Below are 25250 nucleotides of genomic sequence, written 5' to 3'. Positions count from 1 at the left end.
AAATTCAGAAATCAGCTAGTGGAGAAAACATACTGACTACTAAGACTATATCTTCTCTAAAAATGAAATAGATTCCTCTGATTTTGAGCAGAAAGAGAATATTGAATAAGGAATGATAAATAACTTATCTTGGCCCCCAAAGCTAAGCTACCATTCAAGACCATTCTAAAGAAGCCTTCTTGTTGAATCAGCTTAGAACATCAAGTTTACTAAATCTGTTTGCAAACAGTATCAGTAAGACTTTTCAGAAACTCTTCTTCAATTCTTCTATAAGGTCTCAACTTTTAGCAAAGCTACAGTATAACCTTATTTCAAATTCTTTGCTAGACGCCTTATAATACTATCACCAGGGTTATACCAACAGTTAAAGTGAAAATAATTTTCATTTATTGGAAGAAAAATTCCATAAGTAAATTCCATTTAAATCCAATGTAACAGGGAAATCCAGATCAAGATCATTTCATTCAATATGAAAATTTTGATTCTGTAGTGCAAGACTACATTTATAATAGTTGTTTCCAGCTGGTCAATCTACTTACAGTTGTTAGAAAGATATTTAATATTTCCAAAGTGTTCTGTGACATAGTAAGGTAAATAAAATGACTTAGGCTTACCTCTCCATTCTGAAACAAGAACAAAAACAAAATATATAAGTAATCAGATTTATGTGAAATTTATGTAAAATATAATCATTACATTCAATATACATAAATGACCATAATGTCTTGTCCTATGGCTTAGGAAAAAGAAGAAGAAATAATATTTATACTTCAAGGTTTGGAAAGAACTTTCTTACCACTATCCTGTGAATTAGTGTATTAATATCAACATTTTACAAATGAGGGAATTGAGGTTTATATGAAGTGACTCAAATCAAACAGCTATTAAGTACCAAAGAAATTAAACATGAATCTTAAGTGCTAAAAGCAATTTAAATACAAATAAATAGCAAATAAACAAATAAATAATAAATAGCAACATAATAAATATATAGCAATATAATAAATTATTATAATCTTTTAAAGGTCTGTTTTTTCATCTAAGAAAATACATGCTATCTAATAATCAAACCACATTTGATATTAAGTATTAACATACTTCTTCACCTTCCCACAATAAAAGAGATATTCAAATAAGTTACATGTTATTAATTATTGAAAGATATCACATAATTATTGTATATCATTATGCCACTATTTAAATTAAAATTATGCTGTATAAATTCCTTCAGCTTGTTCCTCCTAAATTTTAGTGAGTTCCTGTTTCTGCATACACATATTGTATGTACTCAAAGAAGTCTAATTCAGAAACAAACCTCTCCAAAATTAAAAACTTTAAAAATATTTATTGTAAATTGAAAACTACACAATAATTTACATGCTTTAATCATACATTCATAGCTAGGCCTAATATCTTGTACAATAAGGGAGTGTTTTGTTCAGCTGAAGATAATAAAATATTCCTGACATAGAAGTTGAAATATAAAAGGATTGTATACCTAGAGTTGGAAGGGATTTAGAGAACATCTATTCTAAATTGACAGTGGGAAAACTGACCACTAGAGAGATAAAAGTAGACAGTAGTCAGTAAATCAAAAGCAAAATTTGAACCCAAATCCCCAAGTGCAGCTTTCTACTCACTACATTGTTTTTTGACAAAATATCCTCTGTATTTGTTTTTACCTGGCCCAATTTTATTTTTATACACAAATAATCATAATAAAAAATTACTATAATTTTGTTTTGGGTTTTCTTTCTTCCCTTCTATTCCCCATAAAGAAGAACAACTGGTAGGATAGTCTGTGAGAGACTGAAAGCATCTTTAAAGAAAGTAGATTGGGTTTTTCTTATGAGTGTTTCCCATCTTACTGAACCAGATTGTTTTTTTGCATTTCTCATCCCACTCAGATAGTACATAGTGTGATTCCCCTTTTGTACAGAAAATCTCAAAACATCTTTCTTTTATATGTAGCTATTCATATTCATGTCAAAAAGAACATGAACTGCAAAATACATATTAATTGAAGGCTAAATCACCGATCTAATTTGTGCTGAAGCAAATGCTTGAAAGTGAACCTGTCCTACTTACAAATCCAGGGATTTCACAAGCTGTTTCACGGTTATTTTGTTCTGGATCACAGTAGATTCTTAGTTTTTGAACATCAAACTATAAACAGAAATACAATGGGGTAAGTATGATAAGAAATACAAATGGGGTAAGAAGGACACATGACAATTGATTTTTAATATAATGAAAAAAAACTAGCATTACAAATTTCAAAGGAATTGGCAATTATTAGAATCTCAGAATTCAATTCTGAGTTCAATTAAACTGAGTTCAATTAAAAGTAATGTAATAAGCAAAGGCAAAATTAGGAAGGTACTCTGATAGTAGTGAGATAATATCATTATGATGGGGTGGAGAACAAAACAAGACAAAAACTTCAGTTCTACAAATCCAGATTGTTCATGGCCCTATAATATCCATATACTTAAAACTCATCCAACTCCAAAGAGGATTTCCTAGGATGCTTCTCCTAGGTATGATTCAGAAACCCAACCTAAGTCCTAAAATTCCAAATTTTTTAGTTCATTCAGGACTCAATGTTTGAAATAGGAATAAACAACATTTTGAATAGAGGTAAAGGGCTAAAATGAGAATGCCTCAGGCAGCAGTTCATTCATTCATAAATAACAGTTTCACCTCTTGTTACTATTGAAATAGTTATTATTAAACACAATACATTGCCCAAGAACCTTGTATACTACATCACTTGACAGCTGCATCTGTATTCTATATCCTGTGGTTTTGAGCTTCACTCCATAGATAGTGAATATCTACATTTTTTAGAAGTGATTTATTATTTTAACCCATGAGGCAAACTCTTGTCCTCCATCTTGACATTTCTAACTCATTCATAAACATTATGTGTTGGGTTTTGTTTTTATGAATACCTTTACCTTTCAGCTTATGGTAAGCTGAAGCCATCCGTGAGTACTTTGTTTTCACATGGCATTTTCATTTTCAAAAAGCTTTTACTTTCAGGCACATCTGATTATATGACCTTTGCTCAACCATGTTCTTTTCCCTATTTTATCTACAGGGAAAAATCAAATCCAAGAGGAAGAAATTCCCAAATATCATAGGAAATATTTTTCAAAAAATATTGCATAGATCTGCTAAAAATTGATTTAGCTCACCTCCCCACAATAGTATGCCATTTTACTAGAGCAAAAATCCTGTAGCTTAAATGTATCAAAATTATTATTAAATTTTGCACATAGTATATGGTACTGCAAATGCCAGCAAACACTTAACAGCATTCAATGCAAAATGTGAATAATGGAACTTACCTGAACAGTTTCTTCTTTCCCAGAGTACTTCCCAATTTGGGTTTGGCCACTGACATAAATACCTAAAACTGGATGTAATGGCTTGCTTTTTATTTGCTGATCATCAATATACAAAGTTACATCCTGTTCAGTTACTAAGAGACGGATTTGATGCCAGCCTTCATCAAACAGAATCTACAGAAACAAAGAAATTGTTAAGTTTTACAAGTTCAATTTTAAAATGCATATTAAATGAAGAGATAATATAAAATATGTATTTGTAGATTTATGTTCTACAATCAGAATTCCCTGAATTGGAAGCATAAACAGAGTATTTATTAACTGTTATCATGTCTGGAAGTAAGATCCATTGTCTCTATAAATTACATTAAAACTGGACAAAGAAACATTAGTTCTAATCTAAACTCTGCCACTTAAGAAACTGGAAACTGAGTGGATGTCCATCAGTTGCAGAATGGCTGAATAAGTTATGGTATATGGAATACCATTGGTCTATAAGAAACTACCAGCAGGATGATTTCAGAGAGGTTTGGAGAGACATGAACTGATGCTAAGTGAAAAGAGCAGAACAAGGAAATACATGGCAACAAGATTATATGAGGATCAATTCTGATGAACATGGTTCTTTTCAATAATTCAGGCCAGTTCCAATACACCTGTGATGGAGACAGCCATCTACACCCACAGAGAGGATTGTGGGAATTGAGGGTGGATAACAAAAAAGCCTTTTCACTCTTTTTATTGTGGCTTACTTGAATTTTATTTTCTTTCTCACTTTTTTTTTTTACTTTTTGATCTGATTTTTCTTGTGCAGCAAGATAATTGTATAAATATGCCTATATTGGATTTAACATATATTTTACCATGTTTAACATATATTGGATTACATGCCATCTAGGGGAGGGTATGGAGAAAGAGGGAAAATAGGAACACAAGGTTTTTCAAGGGTCAATTATCCTTGCAAATGTTTAAAAAAAATAACTTCAATAAAAAAGTAAAAAAAAAAATAAACTGCCACTGATATCATGTAATTCAGGTTCAATTTTACACAAACTTATTTTTAAAACTAATTCTATGATCACTATCAACTCAAATTTTATTAAGACTAACTAAACATGTGAATACATCAAAGGGCTATCATTTCATTCATGTGAAGGAGACGCCTTTGGTATTTGTACCTTTCCCATTGTTTTGTAGATAACTTGTCTAAGGTACTACAAGGGTAAGGTGAATTGTCCATGATCAAAAAAGATATGTGTTGAGGTTTTGGAAGGGTAAATATTGAAAACTATATTTGAATATATTTTGAAAATTTAAAGCTATTTTTAAAAATAGAGGAGAATCAGAAACTAGATGTTCTTCATCTAAAAATACCCTGGTGTTGGGAAAGATTGAAGGCAAAAGAAAAGGGGAGTAGCAGATAGATGGACAAAAAATGTCATGGAAACAATTAGCATAAATTTGAAAAGAATTTGAGAGATAATAGAAAACAGAAGGGCATTGGTATGATGTAGGCCACGGGGACAAGAAGAGTTAGATATCCTGAATAACTGAAAAACCAGAAACAACAATTTTTGATTTCTAGTTCAACACTAATCACTATGGCATACCACTTCATTAATAAGTTAATTGCATGTAAATATATAAATTTATCGATCAGGTTTCTGTCAAATATAGTCATGTAACACTATTCAATAAAGCAATAACATCAACATTTTTGTTGTTTCATTGTTGTTCAAATGATGATGTTCAAAAAGGCACAAGTCAATAATCATGTGGTTTGATAAATCCCAAGACTCTAGCTTTTGCTATAAGAACTTACTATTTGGCAAAAACATGTTGGGAAAATTGGAAAATAGCATGGAGAAAGTAGGCATTGACCAACACCTAACATCTTATATCAAGAAAAAATCAAAATGGGTTCATGATTTAGATATAAAAGGTGATACTATAAGCAAATTAGGAGAACAATGGATGATAGTCTGCCTCTCAGATCTGTGGAGAATGAAGGAATTGATGGTCAAAGAAAAACTAGAAGACATTAGGAAATGTAAAATGGATAATTTAGATTATATTAAATTTAAAAAGTTTTGTACAAATAAAACCAATATCACCAAGATTAGAAGAGAAGCAGAAAACTGGAAAATTGTTTTTACCATTTTACATCTTACATCATCAGGATTCTCATAAAGACCTTATTTCTTTAAAAAAAAAAATAGAGACTTGATTCTATGTTTATATTTATAAGAAATTTTTGATTCTCCAGTTGATAAATGGTCAAAGGATATGAAGAGATAATTTTCAGAAGAAGAAATTAAAACCATTTCTAGTCATATGAAAAAATGTTCTAAATCACTCTTGATTAAAGAAATGCAAATTAAGACACCTCTGGATTATCACATCACACCTCTCAGATTGGCTAAAATGATAGGAAAAGATAGTGATAAAAGTTAGAGGGGATATGGGAAACCTGGAATACTAATATATTTTGTTGGAGCTGATCTAACCAGTCTGAAGAATAATTTAGAACAATGCGTAAAAGGCTATCAAACTGTTCATATCGTTAGATCCAGCAGTGTCTCTACTGGATCTGTATCCCAAAGAGATCATTACAAAAGGAAAGAGGCCCACATGTATAAAAATGTTTGTAGCAGCCTTTTTTGCAGTGGCAAGGAACTGGAAACTGAGTAGATGTCCATCAGGTAGGGAATGACTGAATAAGTTAAAGTATATGAATGCAATGCAATATTATTGAGCTATAAGAAATTATTGGCAGGCTGATTTCAGAAAGACCTGGAGAGACTTTTCTGAACAGATGCTATGTGAAGTAAGTAGAACTAAGAAAACATTGTACACAGCAACAAGATTATGTAATGATCAACTGTGACAGACTTGGCTCTTTTCAACAAAGAGGTGATTCAGACTAATCCCAATATACTTGTGATGAAAAGAGCCTTCTGCATCCAGAGAGAACTATGGGGACTAAATGCAGATCACAACATAGTATTTTCACCTGTTTTGTTGTTTTTGTTTGCTTGCTTGTTTTTTTCTTTCTCATTTTTTCCTCTTTTGATCTGACTTTTCTTGTGCAGAATAATAAATGTGGAAATATATTTAGAAGAATTGCACATGTTTAACCTATATTGGATAACTTGCCTGTCCAGAGGAGTGGACGGAGGAGAGAGAGAAAAAAAATGGAGCACAAGGTTTGGAAGGGTGAATATTGAAAACTATCTTTGCATATATTTTGAAAAATTAAAAGCTATTAGTATAAAAAAATTAAAAAGACACAAGTCACAGTAAATTCCTTCCTGTTCCCTGAAAATATTTCAAGTACACATTCACAAATATCCTTGGCACAAACTGTAGCTTTACCTTAACATCAGGATCTGCAAAAACAACCACTTGAGTGCCATTCATTATGCTGGTGGTAGTAAATGATAGAGTTTTTTCAGCTCCATTTAAGGTAACAGCAATTTGGGGTCTTCCATCACTGGTAACGATTCTCCATAAGTCCCACCTTTTCTTTACTTTAAACCTCTGAGTGGAGACATATACATATGAAGGAGGAAGACCTTCTGGGAAAACATTGCTGAAGAAAAACACACATACAAATACTTATTGACTCAGTGAATTTTAAATAGCAATAGTTATCTAGGACTTGACAAAATCAAGATTTATAGACACTAATCACCTTGTGACTTCTGATAAATCAACTTGTGATGTTATTTCATATGCTTTTGTCTTAGTTGGTGAAAGTGGAATCCTTTTCTTTACTTTCTTCTTTACACCCAACCCTAAAAGAATGTCAAATCCCTTCTCATCCCGGGCTGCCACTGGAATTCGTGTTGGACAAACAGATTCTAAAAAGCAAGAGGAAAAGCAACAATGGACTAATTGAACATGTACACACCTCATGTACAAACAAACTACATGTGGAAAACACCAGAGAATACACAATTTCAATCAATCAACAGCTTTAATTTGAAATCTACTATATTTTGGATACTCTACCAGGCACTAGGAAAACCAGGCAAAACTAAATCAATCCTTTTTCTCTGAGAACTTATTTAATATCAGGTAAAAAAAATGAACATAGGTAATTGCATTTAAATATACATAAAGTAAAAATAAGATAAATTAGATGAATATTCTGAGAAACTAGGTAGGGCTGTTAATAAAGTCTCAATAGTATTTTAAAATCCATATAGCTCCTATTGGGAAACAGCAGAAATTAATTAACTACATATTTGATAGAGTGGCTTAAGAGTTGGAAAGAGGAACACAGGGAGTAGTGAGGAGAGGAAATGGGGGGGAGATAGAAGAGATGACTAAAGAGCGTAGGCAGAGAAAAAGGACGAGAGTTTATATAATGGCTTAGATTTAAGAAGCAGAATGGCATAGTTGAAAGAACATAGCAAAGATCCTTAGAAAATCTGGGCCTTTGTGCCAGTTCTGTCACTAAATAGCTATGCATTCCTGAGCACTGAGCCTCTTGGGTCTCAACTGCCTCATCTACAAAATGAATGGTTTGGACAACTTTGTCTACAAAGTGCCTTCCAATTCTAACATTCTGTTTTCTATGGATTACAAGCAAAGGGACATGACTTCCCTTTAAGGTCCTCTCTAAATCTAGGCATCTGTTTTATAGCTCAAATCTCACAGGTTTTATTCTTTTAGGATAAAAAAGAAAACCAACATTGAATCTGGGAACTCTGAGTTTCATTTGGCCACAATGAAGTTTTACAACTTTGTTATATATTCTAGAAATAAGGCAAAAATTACTCCCCAAGAAGAGTCATTAATGTTAACATCACAACTTTCTATTTAGCAATAAAGACATAAAGTACTTTAAACTTTCCTGGAAAACCAATACTTTAAAATTATGTGGAAAATTTTATACAGATGAAATACTATAAAACATTTTTATTAGACCAATGATTTAATCCCTATAAGGAGCTCCCAGTGAAGAATTCCCTCAACCTACTCTTAACAATATAACCTTAGAAAGATTCTTGGGAAAATAAGAAGATAAGTAACTTGCCTCAAGTCACACAGCCAGTTATTTATCAGAGGGAGAATTGGAAGCCAGCTCTAAGCCAAGTTCCTTCTCAACAATAAATCTACACTTATTGATGGTCTCTCAGTCAAGTCATTAAGTATTTATTAAATACCTGAGGTACTATATGCTATTTAAGCAGTGGGAATAGAGATACAAATAAAAAAAATAGTTTCTGTCCTCATGGAACTTACATTCTAATCAAGGAAGATAATGCATGGAAGAAATATGAAAAACTGGAGGCAGAGAAGAAGAAATGAAGGTACCCAGGAAAAGTCCAAAGTTGGGTGTGTAGCCTGCAGAAAAATGAAGAAATAGTTGGCCTGGCATCCTCCATAAAAATGGAAGTCCTGAAAGGAACTGACTAATCAGAGGGAGAAAAATAGATGCAGAGGGCACTCCAATGTGTGAAGTCCAGGGGTGGAGTAAGCTTCCAGGAAGAAGAGCTTTTTATGACATTGTGGACAAAATCCAGAAAATTAGGAATGCAACAATCAACCAAAAGAAAACTGAGGCCTAAAGATGTCCCTGCTTGCTCTTAACATTGCTATCCAATCCAATAATCAATCTCTTCTAAGGATCTCATTAAGAAACACAAATCAAGTATTCTAAGTCTTTTGTTTGTTCTTTGACAAAATGTTTTTAAATGATTTGGACGTATGATTTCATCAATGTAGAGAATAAACAAGCCAAATCCCTCTATTGATGCAACATGTCTGCAAGTAATACTCCTAGCAAGTTAGCTGGAGCATGGACAGGTTAAATGACTTGTCAATGATCATGTATATATTGCCTCAAGGTGACTACCAACCTGATGTAATTTGACAAAAGTAAATATAGTGCAAGTTAGAAAACTAACAAGGGCAAAAAAAAAAGCATTGAAAAACTTGGAAATGAGATAAAGGAGAGATATATATTCAGTCATTTCTTTTTCTAATATCTTTTATTATTGCAGTTGCTCATCATTCAGTCATATTTAATTGTTCATTACCTTATGGATCTTGGCATATCTAATACTATTCAATACTATCTATATTTTCTTTGCAAATGATATTGGAGTAGTTTGCCATTTTCTTCTCCAGTGGATTAAAGAGAACAAAGGTTAAATGACTTGATCAGAGTCACATGATTAAATAAATGTTTGAAGCCATATTTAAATTTAAGTTTTCCTTAATCCAGTCTCAGTGCTCTATCCCTAAGACACCTAGCTGCTAATATCTCTTAGAGCCTGTTTATTTCAATGATACAACTATATATTAGCATTAAAGAATATATTTTCTTGCAAAATTTGAAATCTCATTTTGAATTCATAACACTATTTGTAGAGAAAAGGAAAAATGAACAAGGGCACCATCTCCTGGTAACATTCTGAAGCCAACTATACATTTTTCCTGCAGCCCAGAGTAGGCAACAATCATGGATCTGGCTCACTGTTTTTTATCATCATATAACATTGTCTCAGAAATATTAAGTATACTCATATAATGCAATTTTCATCTTAATTTAAGAGTATTTCAGTGTGTTTTTGGTTCATGGCTGCCAAGTCAACAAAAAGCTTTTTTTTTTTCCTTAAAAGGCTTTTGCCAAAATTCAGAATGCAATTCTCAAATATAAACTGGGCCAGGGGTTGAACAAGGGCCTATCAGACATAATCAGACATTCTTGTAGGAAATGATTTGTTACTTCTCCAACTCAGTTCATAATCCTGCAAATCAAACCTCTCACTCAAGCAAAGAAGGGGTGCAGACCAGGACAGGAAGCTCTCCAGAAAATTGGCAGCAAATCCCAGTTTAGTATACCAGCAAGACATTCTGAGCCCTAGGGTTGTGAAATGGTTAAATGCTAAGACCAGGAACTACATGCCTTAGCATAGGTAGGGAAACTGAGAGACTCTAGCTCTGGGAAGTACTACATGATTCAGTAGAGTCCCAGGCAAAGAGATATATTGAAGTAGCCAAATCTCCAAGTGCTTCTGCACAGTTCTGGGCAAAAAGGCATCTTCCAAAGACTAGCATATACTTCTTTAGCCTGAGGCAAACAGGAATCATTCAGTGGCTGGACCTCCATTTACTTCAACATATCTCTGGGCAAACAATCTCCAGTGGCCAGAGTATTACATCTTTCAGTGTAACCCCCAGAAAAACACAGAAACACACCAATAGGCCTCAGCACACATCAGACATCATCACTAGGACTCCAGTTCAGAATCAGGTAAGCTGCCAGATGCCTACAGACTCCAACATTGCCATCTCCCAATACCCCATGTTAGCACAACCATACATGAGGGTCCCCGATGGACCTGAGGGCAATTTCAGCACAGCACCAGGTAAACTGCTAGGGCCTATAATCACTGAAAAAAAGAAGCCTGAGACAGTACTCCTATCAACGAGGAAGTAGAGAACAAATTTAAAAGAAAGGAAAAAGACATACCTTTGCTTCTCCTCCTACCTTTTTTGTAAATCTAATATAGGCATACCTATTTATACAACTATCTTGCTGCACAAGAAAAATCAGATCAAAAAGAAAAAAGTGAGAAAGAAAATAAAATTCAAGCAAATAACAAAAGAAGTGAAAATGTTATGTTATGATCCATACTCAGTTCCCACAGTCCTCTCTCTGGGTGTAAATGGCTTTCAAGATCACAAGATCATTGGAATTGACCTGAATCATCTCATTATTGAAAAGAGCCATGTCCATCAGAATTGATCATTGTATAATCTTGCTTTTGTTGTATATGATGATCTCCTGGTTCTGCTCATTTAACTTAGCCTCAGTTCAGGTAAGTCTCTCCAAACCTCTCTGAAATCATCCTGCTGATCATTTCTTATAGAACAATAATAACCTAGAACATTCATATTCCTTAACTTATTCAGCCATTCTCCAATTGATGGGCATCCACTCATTTCAATTTCTTGCCACTACAAAAAGGTCTGCCACAAACATTTTTGTACATGTGGGTCCCATTCTTTCCTTTAAGATCTCTTTGAAATATAAGCCCAGTAGAAACACTGCACTTTCCCTTTAAAAAATGAGAAAAAAAACAGCAAAAACAAAACAAACAAACAAAAAAAAACAGAATCTGACCATAGAAAGTTATTATTGTAATAAGGAAGACAAAGATACATGCTCAGAAGAAGATGTAAATGTCAAGATGTCCATGAGCAAACCCCAAAGATATATGGGAAGCGGGTTCAAGACCAGAAAGAACTCACAGAAGATCTCCAAAAAGAGCTTTAAAAATATGTAAGAGAGGTAGAAGAAAAATTGGGAAAAGAAATGAGCAAGATGCAGAAGAGTTATAAAAAACCTTAGAAAACTGCTGAAAAATAGAACTGGCCAAGTGGAATAGGAAGTACAGAAATCCACTGAAGAAAACAACTCCTTAAAGAGTACAACTGGCCAAATTGGGGGTGGGGTGGGGGTAGAGAGAGCTAACAGAGAAAAACAATACCTTAAAAGTCAGAATTGGGCAACTGGTAGCTAATGATTCTAGGATACAACAAGAACGAATCAAACAAAATTTTTAAAAACTGAAAAAAAAATAGAAGAAATTGTAAAGAACCTTATTGGAAAAACAACTAAGATGGAAAACAGATATAGGAGAGATAATTTAACTACCTGAAATCCATAATCAAAAGGAAGACATGGACAGCACCTTTCAAGAAATTTTCAAGGAAAACTATCCTGATATCCTGGAACCAGAGGGCAAAATAGGCACTGAAAGAATTCACTGATCAGCTCAGGAAAGAGAATACAAAAAAAAAAAATCTAAGGAACAACAACCAAATTTCAGAACTATCAAGCCTAAGAAAAATACTGCAAGTGTCCAGGAAGAAACAACTCAGTTATTATTGTATAAGAAACAATCAGAAGGATGGTTTCAGAAAGCCTAGAGAGATTTACATGAACTGACATTAAATGAAGTGAATAACCAAGAGAACATTGTACACAGAAACAAGATTATATGATGATCAATTCTGATGAACATGACTCTTTTCAACAGTGAGGTGATTCAGGCTAGTTCCACTATTCTTGTAAGGAAGAAAGTCATCTGCACCCAGAGCGAGGACTGTGGCAACTGATTGTGGATCACAACATATTATTTTTACTTGTTTGTTACAATTTGCTTGCATTTTGGTTTTTTCTCATTTTTTTCCTTTTTGATCTGACTTTTTTGTGCAGCATGATAATTATGGAAATATGTATGGAAGAATTGCACAAGTTCAACACACGTCGGATTACATGCTGTCTAGGGAAGGGAGTAGTGAAAGGGGGGAGAATGAAAAAATTTGGAACACAAGATTTTGCAAGGATGAATGTTGAAAATTATCTGTGCATATGTTATGAAAACAAATATTTAAAAAAAAAGAACCAATTCAACTATCTGGGAGTCACAATAATATTATACAGGACTTGGCAGCCCCAACACTAAAGGAACAGAGGTCGTGGAACATGATATTCCAGAAAGCAAAAAAGCTAAGACTACAACCAAGAATCAGTTACCCTGCAAAATTAAGCAAAATACATCAAGGGAGGAAATGGTCATTCAATGAAATAGAAAGATGTCAATTTTTCATAAGGAGAACACCACACTAAACCAAAAATTTGACCTCCAATATCAAAACTCAAGAGAAGCATAAACAGATAAAAAGGAAAAAGAAAGAATAAGGGATTCAATAGAGCTAAATGGTTTTCATGTCTAATGGGAAAATTATATTTATAAGTCTTTAAAAATGTATCACTAAAAGTACAGTTAGAAAGAATATACATAGAGGTTACAGATATAAGGTAAATTTGAGGGACTAACATAAAAAATTAAAAAATGAGAAAGAAGGGTACACTGAGTACAGAGGAAAAGGAGATGTAGGATGGTATAAATTATTCTCCATGAAGAGGCATGAAAGACTTATTGTAGTGGAGGGAATATGGGGGGGAGGGGGAAGCAATGAGTATCACTTGAAACTTATTAACGTCATTCTTGGCTCAAAGAGCCAAGCAGTTGAATATAGAAACCTGATTTACCCAATAGAAAAGTAGGTGAAGAGAAGACTAAGTAAAGAAGAGGGGTACAGGGATTGACAGAAGTGAGGACAGATGGGGATATAGTAGAAGCTAAACACTGGTGAGGAAGAAAAATTAGAAAGGAGAGAGAGAACAAAAAGAGGAAGAAATGGACAGAAATATAAAATATTCATAACTGCACATAGGAATAGGAAAACTCTCCCACAAATTGGACACATACAGCAGAGTGGACTAAAAAGCCAGAATCCTAAAACAATGTATTTATAAGATTTACATTTGAAGCAGAAATACACACAGAGTCAAAGTAAGGAACTGGATAAGAATCTATAATACTTCAGCTGAAAAAAAAATGGGGAGGGGATAGCAACCCTGATCTCAGACAATAAAGACAAAAATAGATCTAAATTAAAAGAGATAAGGAAAGAAACTACATCTTGCTAAAAATACTAATATATATGCACAAAGTGGAAAAGAATTCAAATTCTTAAAGAAGTTTAAATGAATTACAGAAAGAAATAGATAACAAAATTATAATCGTGGGGAATCTCAACCATCACCTCTCAGAACTCAATAAATGCAACCACAATACAAACAAGAAAGAAACTACAGAGATAAATAGAATATTAGAAAAGTTAGATAAGAGAGAGCTTTAGAGAAAATTTAGTGAGAACAGCACATGATCCTCACACAAAAATAGACCATGTAATAAGTCACAAAAAAAACTCAAAATCAAATACAAAAAAAGCGGAAATAGTAAATGTATTCTTTTCAGATGATAATGCAAAAAATGCATTCAAAAAAAGGAGAGAAAAGAGATTAAAGATTAATTCTAAACTAAACAATCTAATCTTAAAAATTAGTGAATCACAGAACAAATCATACAATCAATAATTTCATTAAAGAGAAGAACAAAAAAGAGGCAACATACTGAAATTTATGGGAGACATCCAAAGTAATTTTAAAGGGAAAATTTATTCTCTAAATTCATACATCAACAAAATGAAAAAAGAACAAAAATTGGGCAAGCAACCCCCCAAAAAACAAAAAAGAAGAAATCAAAAATCCTGACTTGAATACCAAATTTAAAATCCTGAAAATATAAAGTGAAATTAATAAGATTTAAATGAAAAATATTGAGTTATTAAATAAATCTAGGAGCTGCTTTTATGGAAAAAATGAATAAGATAGGCCATTGGTTAATTTGATTTTCTTAAAGAAAGAAGAAAATAAAATATCCACTATCAAAAATGAAAAAGGTAAAATCACCAACAAAGTTGAAATTAAACCTATCATCAAGAAATATTTTGCCCAATTTCATACTAATAAATCTGACAATCTGAACAAAATTTATGAATATGAAAATATAAATTATCTAAATTAACAGATAAACCTTTGATTTTATGACAATTTTGGTGTAAGTAGAAGTGCTTTCTAATTTCTCAAAAGAATCCAGGCAATTCTTCTTATAACTCACTATTCAACTGTATTGTTTATTTCAATATACAAAATTTTTGATAAGCCCTACAGGCTTGTTAACACATTCAGATTTCTGTGGAAATTTAAATAGTCAACTTTTTTTTTCACCAATGTAATTTGGCATAGATGGAAAGATAAAGCTTTTAGTATATCATTAAGTTGTTTAATTATCTTGTGCCTTATTTTCTGTCTTGGAGCAAGATAGGTAATAATAATAATAATAATAATAATAAGTGATTTGTCTCAGAAGTGATAAAAGGTGTAATGAATTAACTTTGGAAAAACGTTTTGAAATATATTTCTCAGAGTCTCTATTAAAGGAAATACTTTTATTGCCATGATTCTCCCCAAAATGTACAATTTCTTTCTTACATAACACACTTTAAGATAGCTTGGTCTGACTTTAATTACAATATTGATTTACTTAAAATCATTCTTCTATCCCACAAAAAAAGTAATATTTAATATTTTGGATGCCATCATATGTGCCATTATAAAGACGTTAAATGCATAGTATATTAACATTACTTTATCACCTGAATCCAAAGAAGTATGCATGTTTCATCTTAAATTACATCTTTATACCCACAACTCTACTCATATTTTCAAAATCATTCCAAGAATATTTAATTATAAAACTAGAAAGAGGATTAGAAAGAGGACAGATGAAAAAAACTGAAAAAGATTTTTTAAGAAACTCATTTCCTTAAAAGACAGTGGAATTATTATATTTATTTTCTAATGTCAGTCTGCAATGTGCTGCATGAGAAAATAGAAGTGGCACCAGAAAAAGATGTTAGTTCTATGGTGTCATTCGTACAAAGATAAAATAAATAAAGATAAAGGTAAAATAGATCTAAGAACAATATGTTTTTCAGATTTTCTACAAATATTTTAAACAACTAAAAGTCCCCATTCAAGATAATTGCCCACAAACCAAGTTGGCAAAGACTGTAAGAACTAACCTACATACATAAACTCTCCAGAAATGAAACCAAAAGACATAATAAAGTTGTAATTAAACAGAAATATGGTTCATAGTTTTCTACAGAGAGTGATATTGATAAAGTTGCTTTAATTATCTCCCTGAAAGCAACCAGAAATATAATTTGTTTATCTTACTTTATAGTAATAATGATGAATATAAGTTTAAAAAAAAAAGATTACCCATAAAGATGATCTGGTCTATTTATACAACAAAAATAAGTTACCAAGAATGAAAATAAGAGATGAGTTCTATTCTTTCACTTAAATTCCAGTCCTACAATACAACTGCATTTTGAAAATTATAAACTGGATTTCCTATAGGCAACTGACATTTCAAAATGGAACTAATTATTTCCCCCTCAATCATCTCTTCTTCCTAAGATCCCTTTAAATGTCAAAAGCAATCATCATTTTGGTTACTCAACTTTAGAACTTCAGTGTCTTCCTTGACTCTATAACCCAATCTCTATATAACTAACAGTTGCTAGATCTTATAATTTCTATCTTCATAAAATTTCTCAATATATCCTTTTTTCTCCATTCATAATGCCATCACTCTACATCAGGCCTTTATCATCTCTCAAATGGTCTTTATCACCTTCTAAAATAAGTTTTAAAATACTAACTCCACAGACAGAGCCACAGAGAATATCATGCATGATTTATTAGGCACCATTATAAAATAGCAGAAAATTTAAAATAGTAATCAAGAAGGCAAAGAATATAGGCTTATAATCAAGAATAACATATTTAGGAAAGAGAATTAATTTTCCAGCAGAAAAAATAGATCTTTAATAAAATAGAGGACTTCCAAACATTCCTGATGAAAAGACTAAAACTACAGAAAAATATTGAAGTTCAAATAGAAAAATAAAGAGAAATATAAAAATGTAAACAGAAATGAACATTGATAAAAATCTAAAGGAGGATACACTGCTTACATACAAATCAATAAAATTACACATGTGATTTCTATGAACACATAATTTCATGAAGATTGTCCAATTAGACAAGGCCTGGTAGTGGTTCTGTTATGACTCAATGACCTTAAGAAAAGAATGGAAAGAAATAAGAATAGGGGAGCAACGCAAGGAGAAAGGAAGGTTAACAAAAATGATCTCATATATTTAAATTGTACAAGTAAATATAGAAACGTGGAGGAGGAAGCAGGGGGAGTGGCTGTCACTTGAATCCCACTCTTATCTAGATTGATCAATAGAAGAGGTAGCATACAAACACACACATTTATAGTGTGTGTGTATATATATATATATACATATATATATATGTAGAGAGAGAGCGACAGAGAGACAGAGAGAAAACATGTGTGTAGATATGTATATGTATGTGTAAATGTATATGTATATATATATATATATATATACATATACACATACACATCTACATACATACAGAGTTGAATGCAGAAAGCCATTTCTTTCAATGAGAAAAATAAGCAAGAAAGGGGGAAAGGGGGAGGAGAATTAAACAAAGGAAAGAGTAAGGAATGGATTAATCCTAAGCAAAATAAATTTCTAAGAATATATAAAAGTATGCTTGACATTTTAAGATGACAAAGAATGTGAATTTAAGATAATACACATAAATTGGGGAATGGTTAAACATGTTATGGTACATAAATATGATAGAATACTATTGTGATGAATTCTTATCAGTGTAGCCAGAGGACTAATAAAGAAACATGCTACCTATTTCCTGATAGGGAGATGAAGGACTCAGAATGTAGAATGAAACAATTTCTTATGGACAATAGCACATATGAAAATGTCTTTTGATTGACTTTACATTTTTGTAATAGGTTTTGTTTTCCTTGTGTTGTCAATTGAGATAGGAGACTGACTAGATAAATATTGGCTGATTTCAAAAAAAATTTTTTTTAAGCATTAACTTAGGTATAGAAAGGTCATCCAGTCTAATGTAACCTGATTTAATAGATCAGGAAACTGAGGCCCAAAAATGTTAAATAACTTGTCTTAGATCATAGGAGAAGTAAACATCAGAGAGAGGTTATAAATTCAGATCTTCAGACTATACAGTCATTGCTTCCTTCCATTGTACCACACTTCTTTGTAGGTGACCTGGGAAATGAACTATCATATCATTTTGTTTCTCTGAAAAACTTTCTTCTAAGTCTTACAGAACTGACTCAAAATAGCTTTTTGGAATGTACCCAACTAACAAATTGGGAGTGCCTGTATATTAAAGCTTTCAAATAGATTTATCTGTTACTTCACAGGAAAAGATCAACTCAGAGTCACCAAGACAGAAACATGTTTGAAAATAAATGCCAAGGAATGTATGAATCTCAAGAATTTCTGCTAAATTATTTTTTAGTTCAAGACAAATGAGTAGAAATAAATTTCATTTTCTTCTTTTCTCTTTCAGGTTGATCACACTAGCTCCCATGGGTTCAATTGTCACCTCTATGTGAATGGCTCACAGAGCAAGTCCATATCTCTCTTCTGAATTCTGGCCTCACATCACTTTTTCTGCTCACTGGACATCTTCCCCTAAATATACTACAGCCATCTAAAAGTCAATATTTCCCAAACAAACTCATTATCTTACCCTGAAAAATCTACCTACTTTCCAATTTCTTTTGAAATTCTTCTATTCACCCAGGTTCCCATTTTGGAAGTCATTCTCAACTATTCTTCCTCTCTTATCTTTCATATCACTTACCAAAATGTCAAGTTTAATTCCACAATAGCTCTTTTATCGTTTTTCTTCTGTCATTTAACATACAACTACTTTAGTTCAGGTCTTCATCATCTCTTTCAAGGACGCTTGCAATAGGCTTCTATTTGATTTCCCTACCTCCAGTCCCTTTCTCTATTATCCATCCTGAAAAATATTTTCCTGAAACACATATCTATCCATTTAACTCCCCACTCAAGAAGAATGAATGGCTTCGGAATGTAGGATAAGACATAAACTATTTTGTTTGGTATTTATAACTCTTCACAATCTAGTCCTCTCTTTCTGGACTGGCTGCATTCCCATTATCTCTCCCTTATCCCATTGCCTACTCCTTACTTTCCAAAACTTGTATATGTTCTTCCACATATTATGTCTCCTGGCTCTTTGTTTGTGCCCAAGTAGTCCCTTATACTTGGAATACTTTCTTTCCTCTTCATTTCTGTCTTGTAAAATCCTCAGCTTCATTCAAAATATGATTCACATTAGGTCTCTTACATTAGGTCTTCCTTATATCACCAGCCTCTTTAGTTATTTATATTCTTCACACCAATACCCCCCCAGAAATGGTTGCACATACTTTGTACATATTTTGCACTTACCTATTTGTGTACAGGTTCCCTCCCCCAACAAATTGTGTATGTATGTGTGTGTGAATTAAAGTATCTTTTATAACAAAAAGACATTTGCAAAATTTTATTTTATATAATTCTGGATTTTCACATATTTATTTTATATATGTCCTTAAATCAAGCCACTCACACATGGGAAACTCTTCCTATAATTATTTTTTCTTATCACTGAGAAATAGTTTTATGCAAAGAAGCAGTATATTACAGCATATTACAGTACTGGCAAGAATTAAAGTTAAGAAGTGATTTTTAATGACACTATCAAAAATTAATAGTAGTGTTATTGTGAAAAATTAACAACCTTTCAATCACCCAGCTTCCTCATCAGTAAAAATGGGCTAATAATAATATCTGTCTTACATAATTCACAGGATTGTTGAAGTGATGAAATGAAATCAGGTCTATATGGTACTTTAAAAAGCCTAAAGCAATACATAAATGCCACCTGCTATTAACATAAAACACATAAAATTTCTCCATAGGATATTTTAAGTGTGGAGCTCCTATATAAATACAAAGTACTATGCACATAAAATAGTATACAGTTACTTTTAAGAGTACCACTATAATGAAAAAGGAGGAACAACTAGACAAATTTAAATCACTTTTGTACTCCTTAAATAATTAATATATTATTTAGGCATTATATAATTACTTTCCCCACTTTCCTTACCCACCCATCACTTTTTTCCTACTTGGTTATTCTAAATATCGAATACTTTGTTACTTTGTTCAATAACTGAACCTCTTTTTACTATTGATAAATTTCTAGATTTCATTATCCTATATAATAAATTGTTGAACTTTGAATTCAGTTTGTTTATAGCTATGAAATACTTTGCCTTACCTAGTCTGGAATATAAAATTTCATTCAGAATGAAATGAATAATTTTGAAATTGTACTTTAGGCAACAAGCATTAAATCAACACCTATTTTGTGCCAAATATAGTGCTTTTCCATGAGGCAAATAAGAAAGAAGCAAAAATAAAGCAACCCTCAAATAATTGCCTTTTCTTTCTATTTGCCTACCCATTACATTGGTTTTGTTATTGTTTGTTTTTTTGTCTTTTGTTTTTCTTCCTGGTTAATTAGAGCTTTTATTGGTATATTAAGAATTGGTACCTCTTCCTGATCTTAACGAATTGAAAGATCTTACAATCCTGTAAGAATGATAATGTTTACAAACTAACCTTTCAAGAAAAATAATTCTAAAAGTACTATAAAACAATAAATATTCTGACAAAGTTTTACTTGATTTAGATTTTATTTAATGCAAATTAAAATGCAAGCAAGAATTTTTTAAGTAATGAGAGTATGCCTATATATCACACTTGGATTTCCAGTATTCTAATAGTGATAATGAAAATTTAGAATATTTGAATTATCTTGAAAACTGCACTGTTCCCAATATAATCTTTTTTTGATCATTGAAAAGGAATTTCTTGATCTATCAGTTTCTCATTTAATTTAGAATTATATTAATTGAGATTTCTGAATCACAGAGTACCTAATGAATCAGTTGTTTTGTTTTGTTTTGTTTTTCCCACAAGAAAAGAAAGAAAAATCCAAACAATAAAAATAACTTATTTATATGCAAATTCTGTCTTTGGAAAAGTGGTAAAGGGTACTAGAAAAATCAATAATTAGATAGCAGTTATCACTACATTACTTTCTTGAATTAAAAAAAAAGTAAACCAGTATAGCATCGGGGACATAAAGCTGGCCTTGGAAGAAGAATGCTTGGTTTCCAAATTCTACCTCTACAAATACTGACCTAGACAAGTTAAACTCTCCATATTCTACGAAATCCTGTAAAACTTCAAATTGCAGAGAATGAGCCAATCTACTTCTACCAGTGGTAGAATAAATTCCCTCAGTAGAAGTTTCTTATACCAGTTAAGTTGCAAGTCTAATCTCTATCCCTATGACACATAGTCATAAAAGCTTCAGATTGTATGTTTTTTTTAAAAAGACACGTCCTGGCTTTTACCCCCTTATTCCTTTCTTCCCCTGTGGAAGAACAACACCTGCTTGATGATACAGCTGCATCTAAGTCCCATTATAGCTTTTGGCAGCAAATGCTCCCAGGAGTACTGCCTGACTCAAGGCCCAAGTTGTTTGGCTTTTTCTTGATGTAGCTTCATATAGAAAAGGAGAAACAGCCAACCATTAAAGGAGACAACAAAATTAAATACACTCTTTCTGTTCCTCTATTCAAATCTTTTTTAATCAAATGAAGAAAAGTGTAATATGAGGGATATACTTCATAACCACAGAACTGTAAACCCAAAATTTCTCTTGTATAATGGAGAAAATACAGTTTAAATTATTGAAGTTTTAACTATACAAGAAATGTTTATGCCAATTTCCAACCCATCTCTCCTCAATACCCCATGAAGTTATTCAGGGGTTTAGGAATAAAACAGAATGAAATGCAATAAACTAAGAGAGGGTTTCATGCAGTTAAGGGAGGATTAACCATTGTAGGGATACTTCCAGCCTGAAAGGAGGATTTCTGTTCAATTTCCAAATATCTATTTTAACAAAAACTTAAATTCATGCTAGACAGAATAATGATCAAGAAGTCCAATGAAAAAGTATAGTATGACTTCTTCCTTTCCAAAATACATAAAAAGTCAGCCACAAATTTACTATGAAGACTCATTTAGCATGATTTATGCCTATTCCTTATAAGATTTTTCTTTCTACCATTTTTAAAGAAGGAACAAATATTGCAACTATGATGATAATAATGGATGCTACTGAAACATGTTTTCCTTTAAATACACAGAAATGTACAGAATGAAGATCAGAAAGCACAAACAGGTCAATTTTGAAATCACATCAGTTTTTTTTCAATCAAGTATTATGAAATAGGAATTCACAGGATAATCCTCTCTCTTTTTTTAAGTATTTTCCTATATTAATAGCTAGCATTTGTAACTGGCAAAAATGTATGAGTAGCCATAAGGCCAAGGAATTTTTGATAATGGGGAAGAGAAGATGAGGAAAATTAATAGGAAGTGATTCTTAGTCTAAAGAGATAACAGGAGAAGAAGCTCTTTGGTAGCTCTTTTGGTAGAACCCAAGGTTAACTGGAAATCTTGAGAAAACTGAAAGGAAATAGAAAGTTTTTTCAGAGGAAATTGACTAGGTTAATCTAAAAGATGTGAGTTCTAGTTCCAATTCTGCCTCTGCCATTTCCTATTTGACCTTTAGCATGTCATTTAAGTTTACTATGTCAGCTGTTTCATCTTTAAAAAGAGAACTATTTTATAGATGAAAAATAAAATAGAGTTTTTAGAACTCTACAAAATGAGAAAGAAATTAGAAAAGTATGAAGATTTTACAAAGTTCATATATTAATTTGGGGTATGGGGTACAAAGATCAGTCTGAATTAAAAACTTTGGACATTTTTTTCTATGGGCTAGTGAGATTGCTCACACATTTTAGAAAAGCAGCGACAGGGTCCCTGAAGCTATATTTCCAACTTATCTTTCTCTGTCACTGGTAGTATCATTTGTAAAGCCCCATTCTAGAGGCTGGGTGGAATAGACGACATTGAAATTTACTTTCATGCCATGTTGAAAAACCATGGAACTAGAAGGAACCTTACTACCATCTAATCCATAACAGTATGAAATATCAAACTATATTACAAAACAGTTATTGTCAAAACTATTTTGAACAAGTTAAAAAATAGAAAAGTTGATAAGTTAGATAAATGAGGCATATAACCATAAGCAATCAAACATGCTGGCACAATCTTTGAACACAAACTAAACTTCTGGGAAAATTGGAAAGTAGTCTGGCAGAAAAAAATGTTTAGATGAGCTTATCATAATAAGCATTCCAATAATCTGCTTAATAGATTCAGCATTATCATGTCTAAAATTGTTTCCTGTAGAGCGCTGAAACTCTTGAGTCATTGCACTGAGATCGGTTCAAGCACTTAGGCTAATTACTGATTGGACAATATTCTATGGGCATGTGCTTGGAAAATGGTCCTTCCCACTATCCTGTGCTGGCTCAATGATTGGTGTATACAGAGGAGTGTAGGAGGGACTAGGGAGTGGAGTAAGACTAGTCAGAGTCACTTTGGCCATAGATGAGGGAGAAGGCAGTTGCAGAGATTCTGCTTCCATCCTGTTCAATCCTGTGTCTAAAGACCAAGAATAAAGACTAAGGACTTTTGCTTATCCTGACTCCGGCTAATTCTATGGTGTCCTGGGTGCTAGCGTGGTCATCACAGTTTCCCCCCTTATCTCTACCTTTTAAAACTCTGACTCCTTCAAGATTCAGATCAAGTGCACTTTTACAGTAGACTTTTCCCAGTTCCCATAAATATAAGTGAATCTCTCTTTAAGATTAACTTTTATCTACTTAATTTATGATGTGCACAAACCCTGTGTGTGTGTGTGTGTGTGTGTGTGTGTGTGTGTGTGCATGTGTCTGTGTATCTAATGTCTACTCCATTACAATGTAAGTTTTTTGAAGTGGGGATATTTTCTTTTTCTTTGCATATCCAGCACATAGCACAATGCATTACTCATAACAAATAAATAATAAATGTTTGTGATAAAAATAATAAATAAATCAGGGCAGGAAAGGAGATACCTATCAGAACTATGGGTATGTAGAAACAACAAACAAGGAATGCATATTATCATAATAATAAAATTGAAATGACTTCACATAAAGAGAATCAGTACAGATAGAATTAGGAAGAAAACAGAACTGGAAAAAATTAGCAACAATTTTCTTTGATAAAGGTCTAATATAAAAAGATATATTGGAAATTGATGTAACTATATATATTAGTCATTAAGCTATATATAAATATTCAGCAGATATAAAAAGGTAATAGATGCTAAAAATAGTGATTCAAATAAAATTTAAAAAAGAGAAAAGAACATCAGTGAAACATAATACACAGAAGGGAGAAGGAATGTCCACAAAGGAAGACAGATCATTGTTAGAATTCTTATGTTTATGTTTAAATATTTTAAAATTTCAGTAAGCCTTTTGGAATACCCTGTGTGTATGTATGTATATAGATAAATAGATAGATAGACAGACAGATAGATAGATAGATATCAATAGATAGAAATACATTGATACCTATATCTATTATCTAGATAAATAGATATATCAAAATAAAACAAGTTATGCCTAATGAGGATCATTATAGTAATCCTCTTTTATCTCATTGTTCTCACAGAGAACATGTTTATTGATGCTTAGGTTTATCATTTTAAAAGCAACATCTAATAATTAAAAAATCATGTAAATCAACTCCTTCATTTTACAAATGAGAAAACTGAGGTTTAAAGAGGTGACCTTGTCACAAAGGTGGGTAGTTAAAAACCTAGAACCATTAGAACCCATTTCTTCTAAACCCAGTACTCTGTATAATATTTTCATTCTCTCTCCCTCCCTTCCTCCCCTGCCACCTTCCTTCTCTCTTTGCGTCTGTTTTTCTGTGTCTCTCTGTCTCTCTATCTGTCTCTGTCTCTGTCTGCTCTGCTCTCTCTGTGTCTCTAATTTTCTCTCTATTGCCCTCCTTCCTTTATTCTCTCTCTGTCCTGTCTTCCTTCCCCCTCTCTCTCTTTTTCTCCTTGTCCTTCTTCCCCCTCTTCCCCTAGATCATTCATGCAATCATGTGGGGGTCTTTGGAATATGCTCCCTAGTTTTCTGCATCCCTATAAAGACAAGCCATGAATCCCCACAAAGTTAATGAATAATGGGAACTACACTTTGCTGCCACGCTTATCCAGGTTGTTAGTCCTAGGTGGCTACACATGCCTGAGAATACATTAGATAAGGTTCATTACAGCAAAGGTAGAAGGGGAATCATTTCTTTCCAACACATCCCTGTGTTTCATGCCAACAAACAACTGACTGTAATATCACCTGGAGGTATATGATGAGTAATCAAAAGACAGGAAATGAGTCCCTCAGAAATCAGAGGGAGTTTAATAAAAAAGGAATATGAAGTATT

General features: G+C 32.5%; 1 protein-coding gene across 2 annotated transcripts in view; it reads right to left on the bottom strand.

Annotated features, from left to right (window-relative positions):
• COL21A1 (collagen type XXI alpha 1 chain) overlaps positions 1–25250 on the bottom strand; it is a 244718-nt gene that overhangs the window by 111324 nt on the left and 108144 nt on the right. For both annotated transcript variants that reach the window (XM_031964705.1, XM_031964704.1), the window contains exons 4-8: positions 7048–7216; positions 6729–6945; positions 3354–3527; positions 2089–2166; positions 615–623 (exon numbers count right to left, since the gene is read on the bottom strand). In XM_031964705.1, coding sequence (XP_031820565.1) covers positions 615–623; positions 2089–2166; positions 3354–3527; positions 6729–6945; positions 7048–7216 — 647 coding nt within the window. The remainder of the gene's footprint in view (positions 1–614; positions 624–2088; positions 2167–3353; positions 3528–6728; positions 6946–7047; positions 7217–25250) is intronic.

This window comes from Sarcophilus harrisii, chromosome 4, assembly GCF_902635505.1.
Source record: "Sarcophilus harrisii chromosome 4, mSarHar1.11, whole genome shotgun sequence".
NCBI classification, from domain to species: Eukaryota; Metazoa; Chordata; class Mammalia; order Dasyuromorphia; family Dasyuridae; genus Sarcophilus; species Sarcophilus harrisii.
Note: the sequence above shows the minus strand (reverse complement) of the source record. Positions and strands in the feature narration are given on the sequence as shown.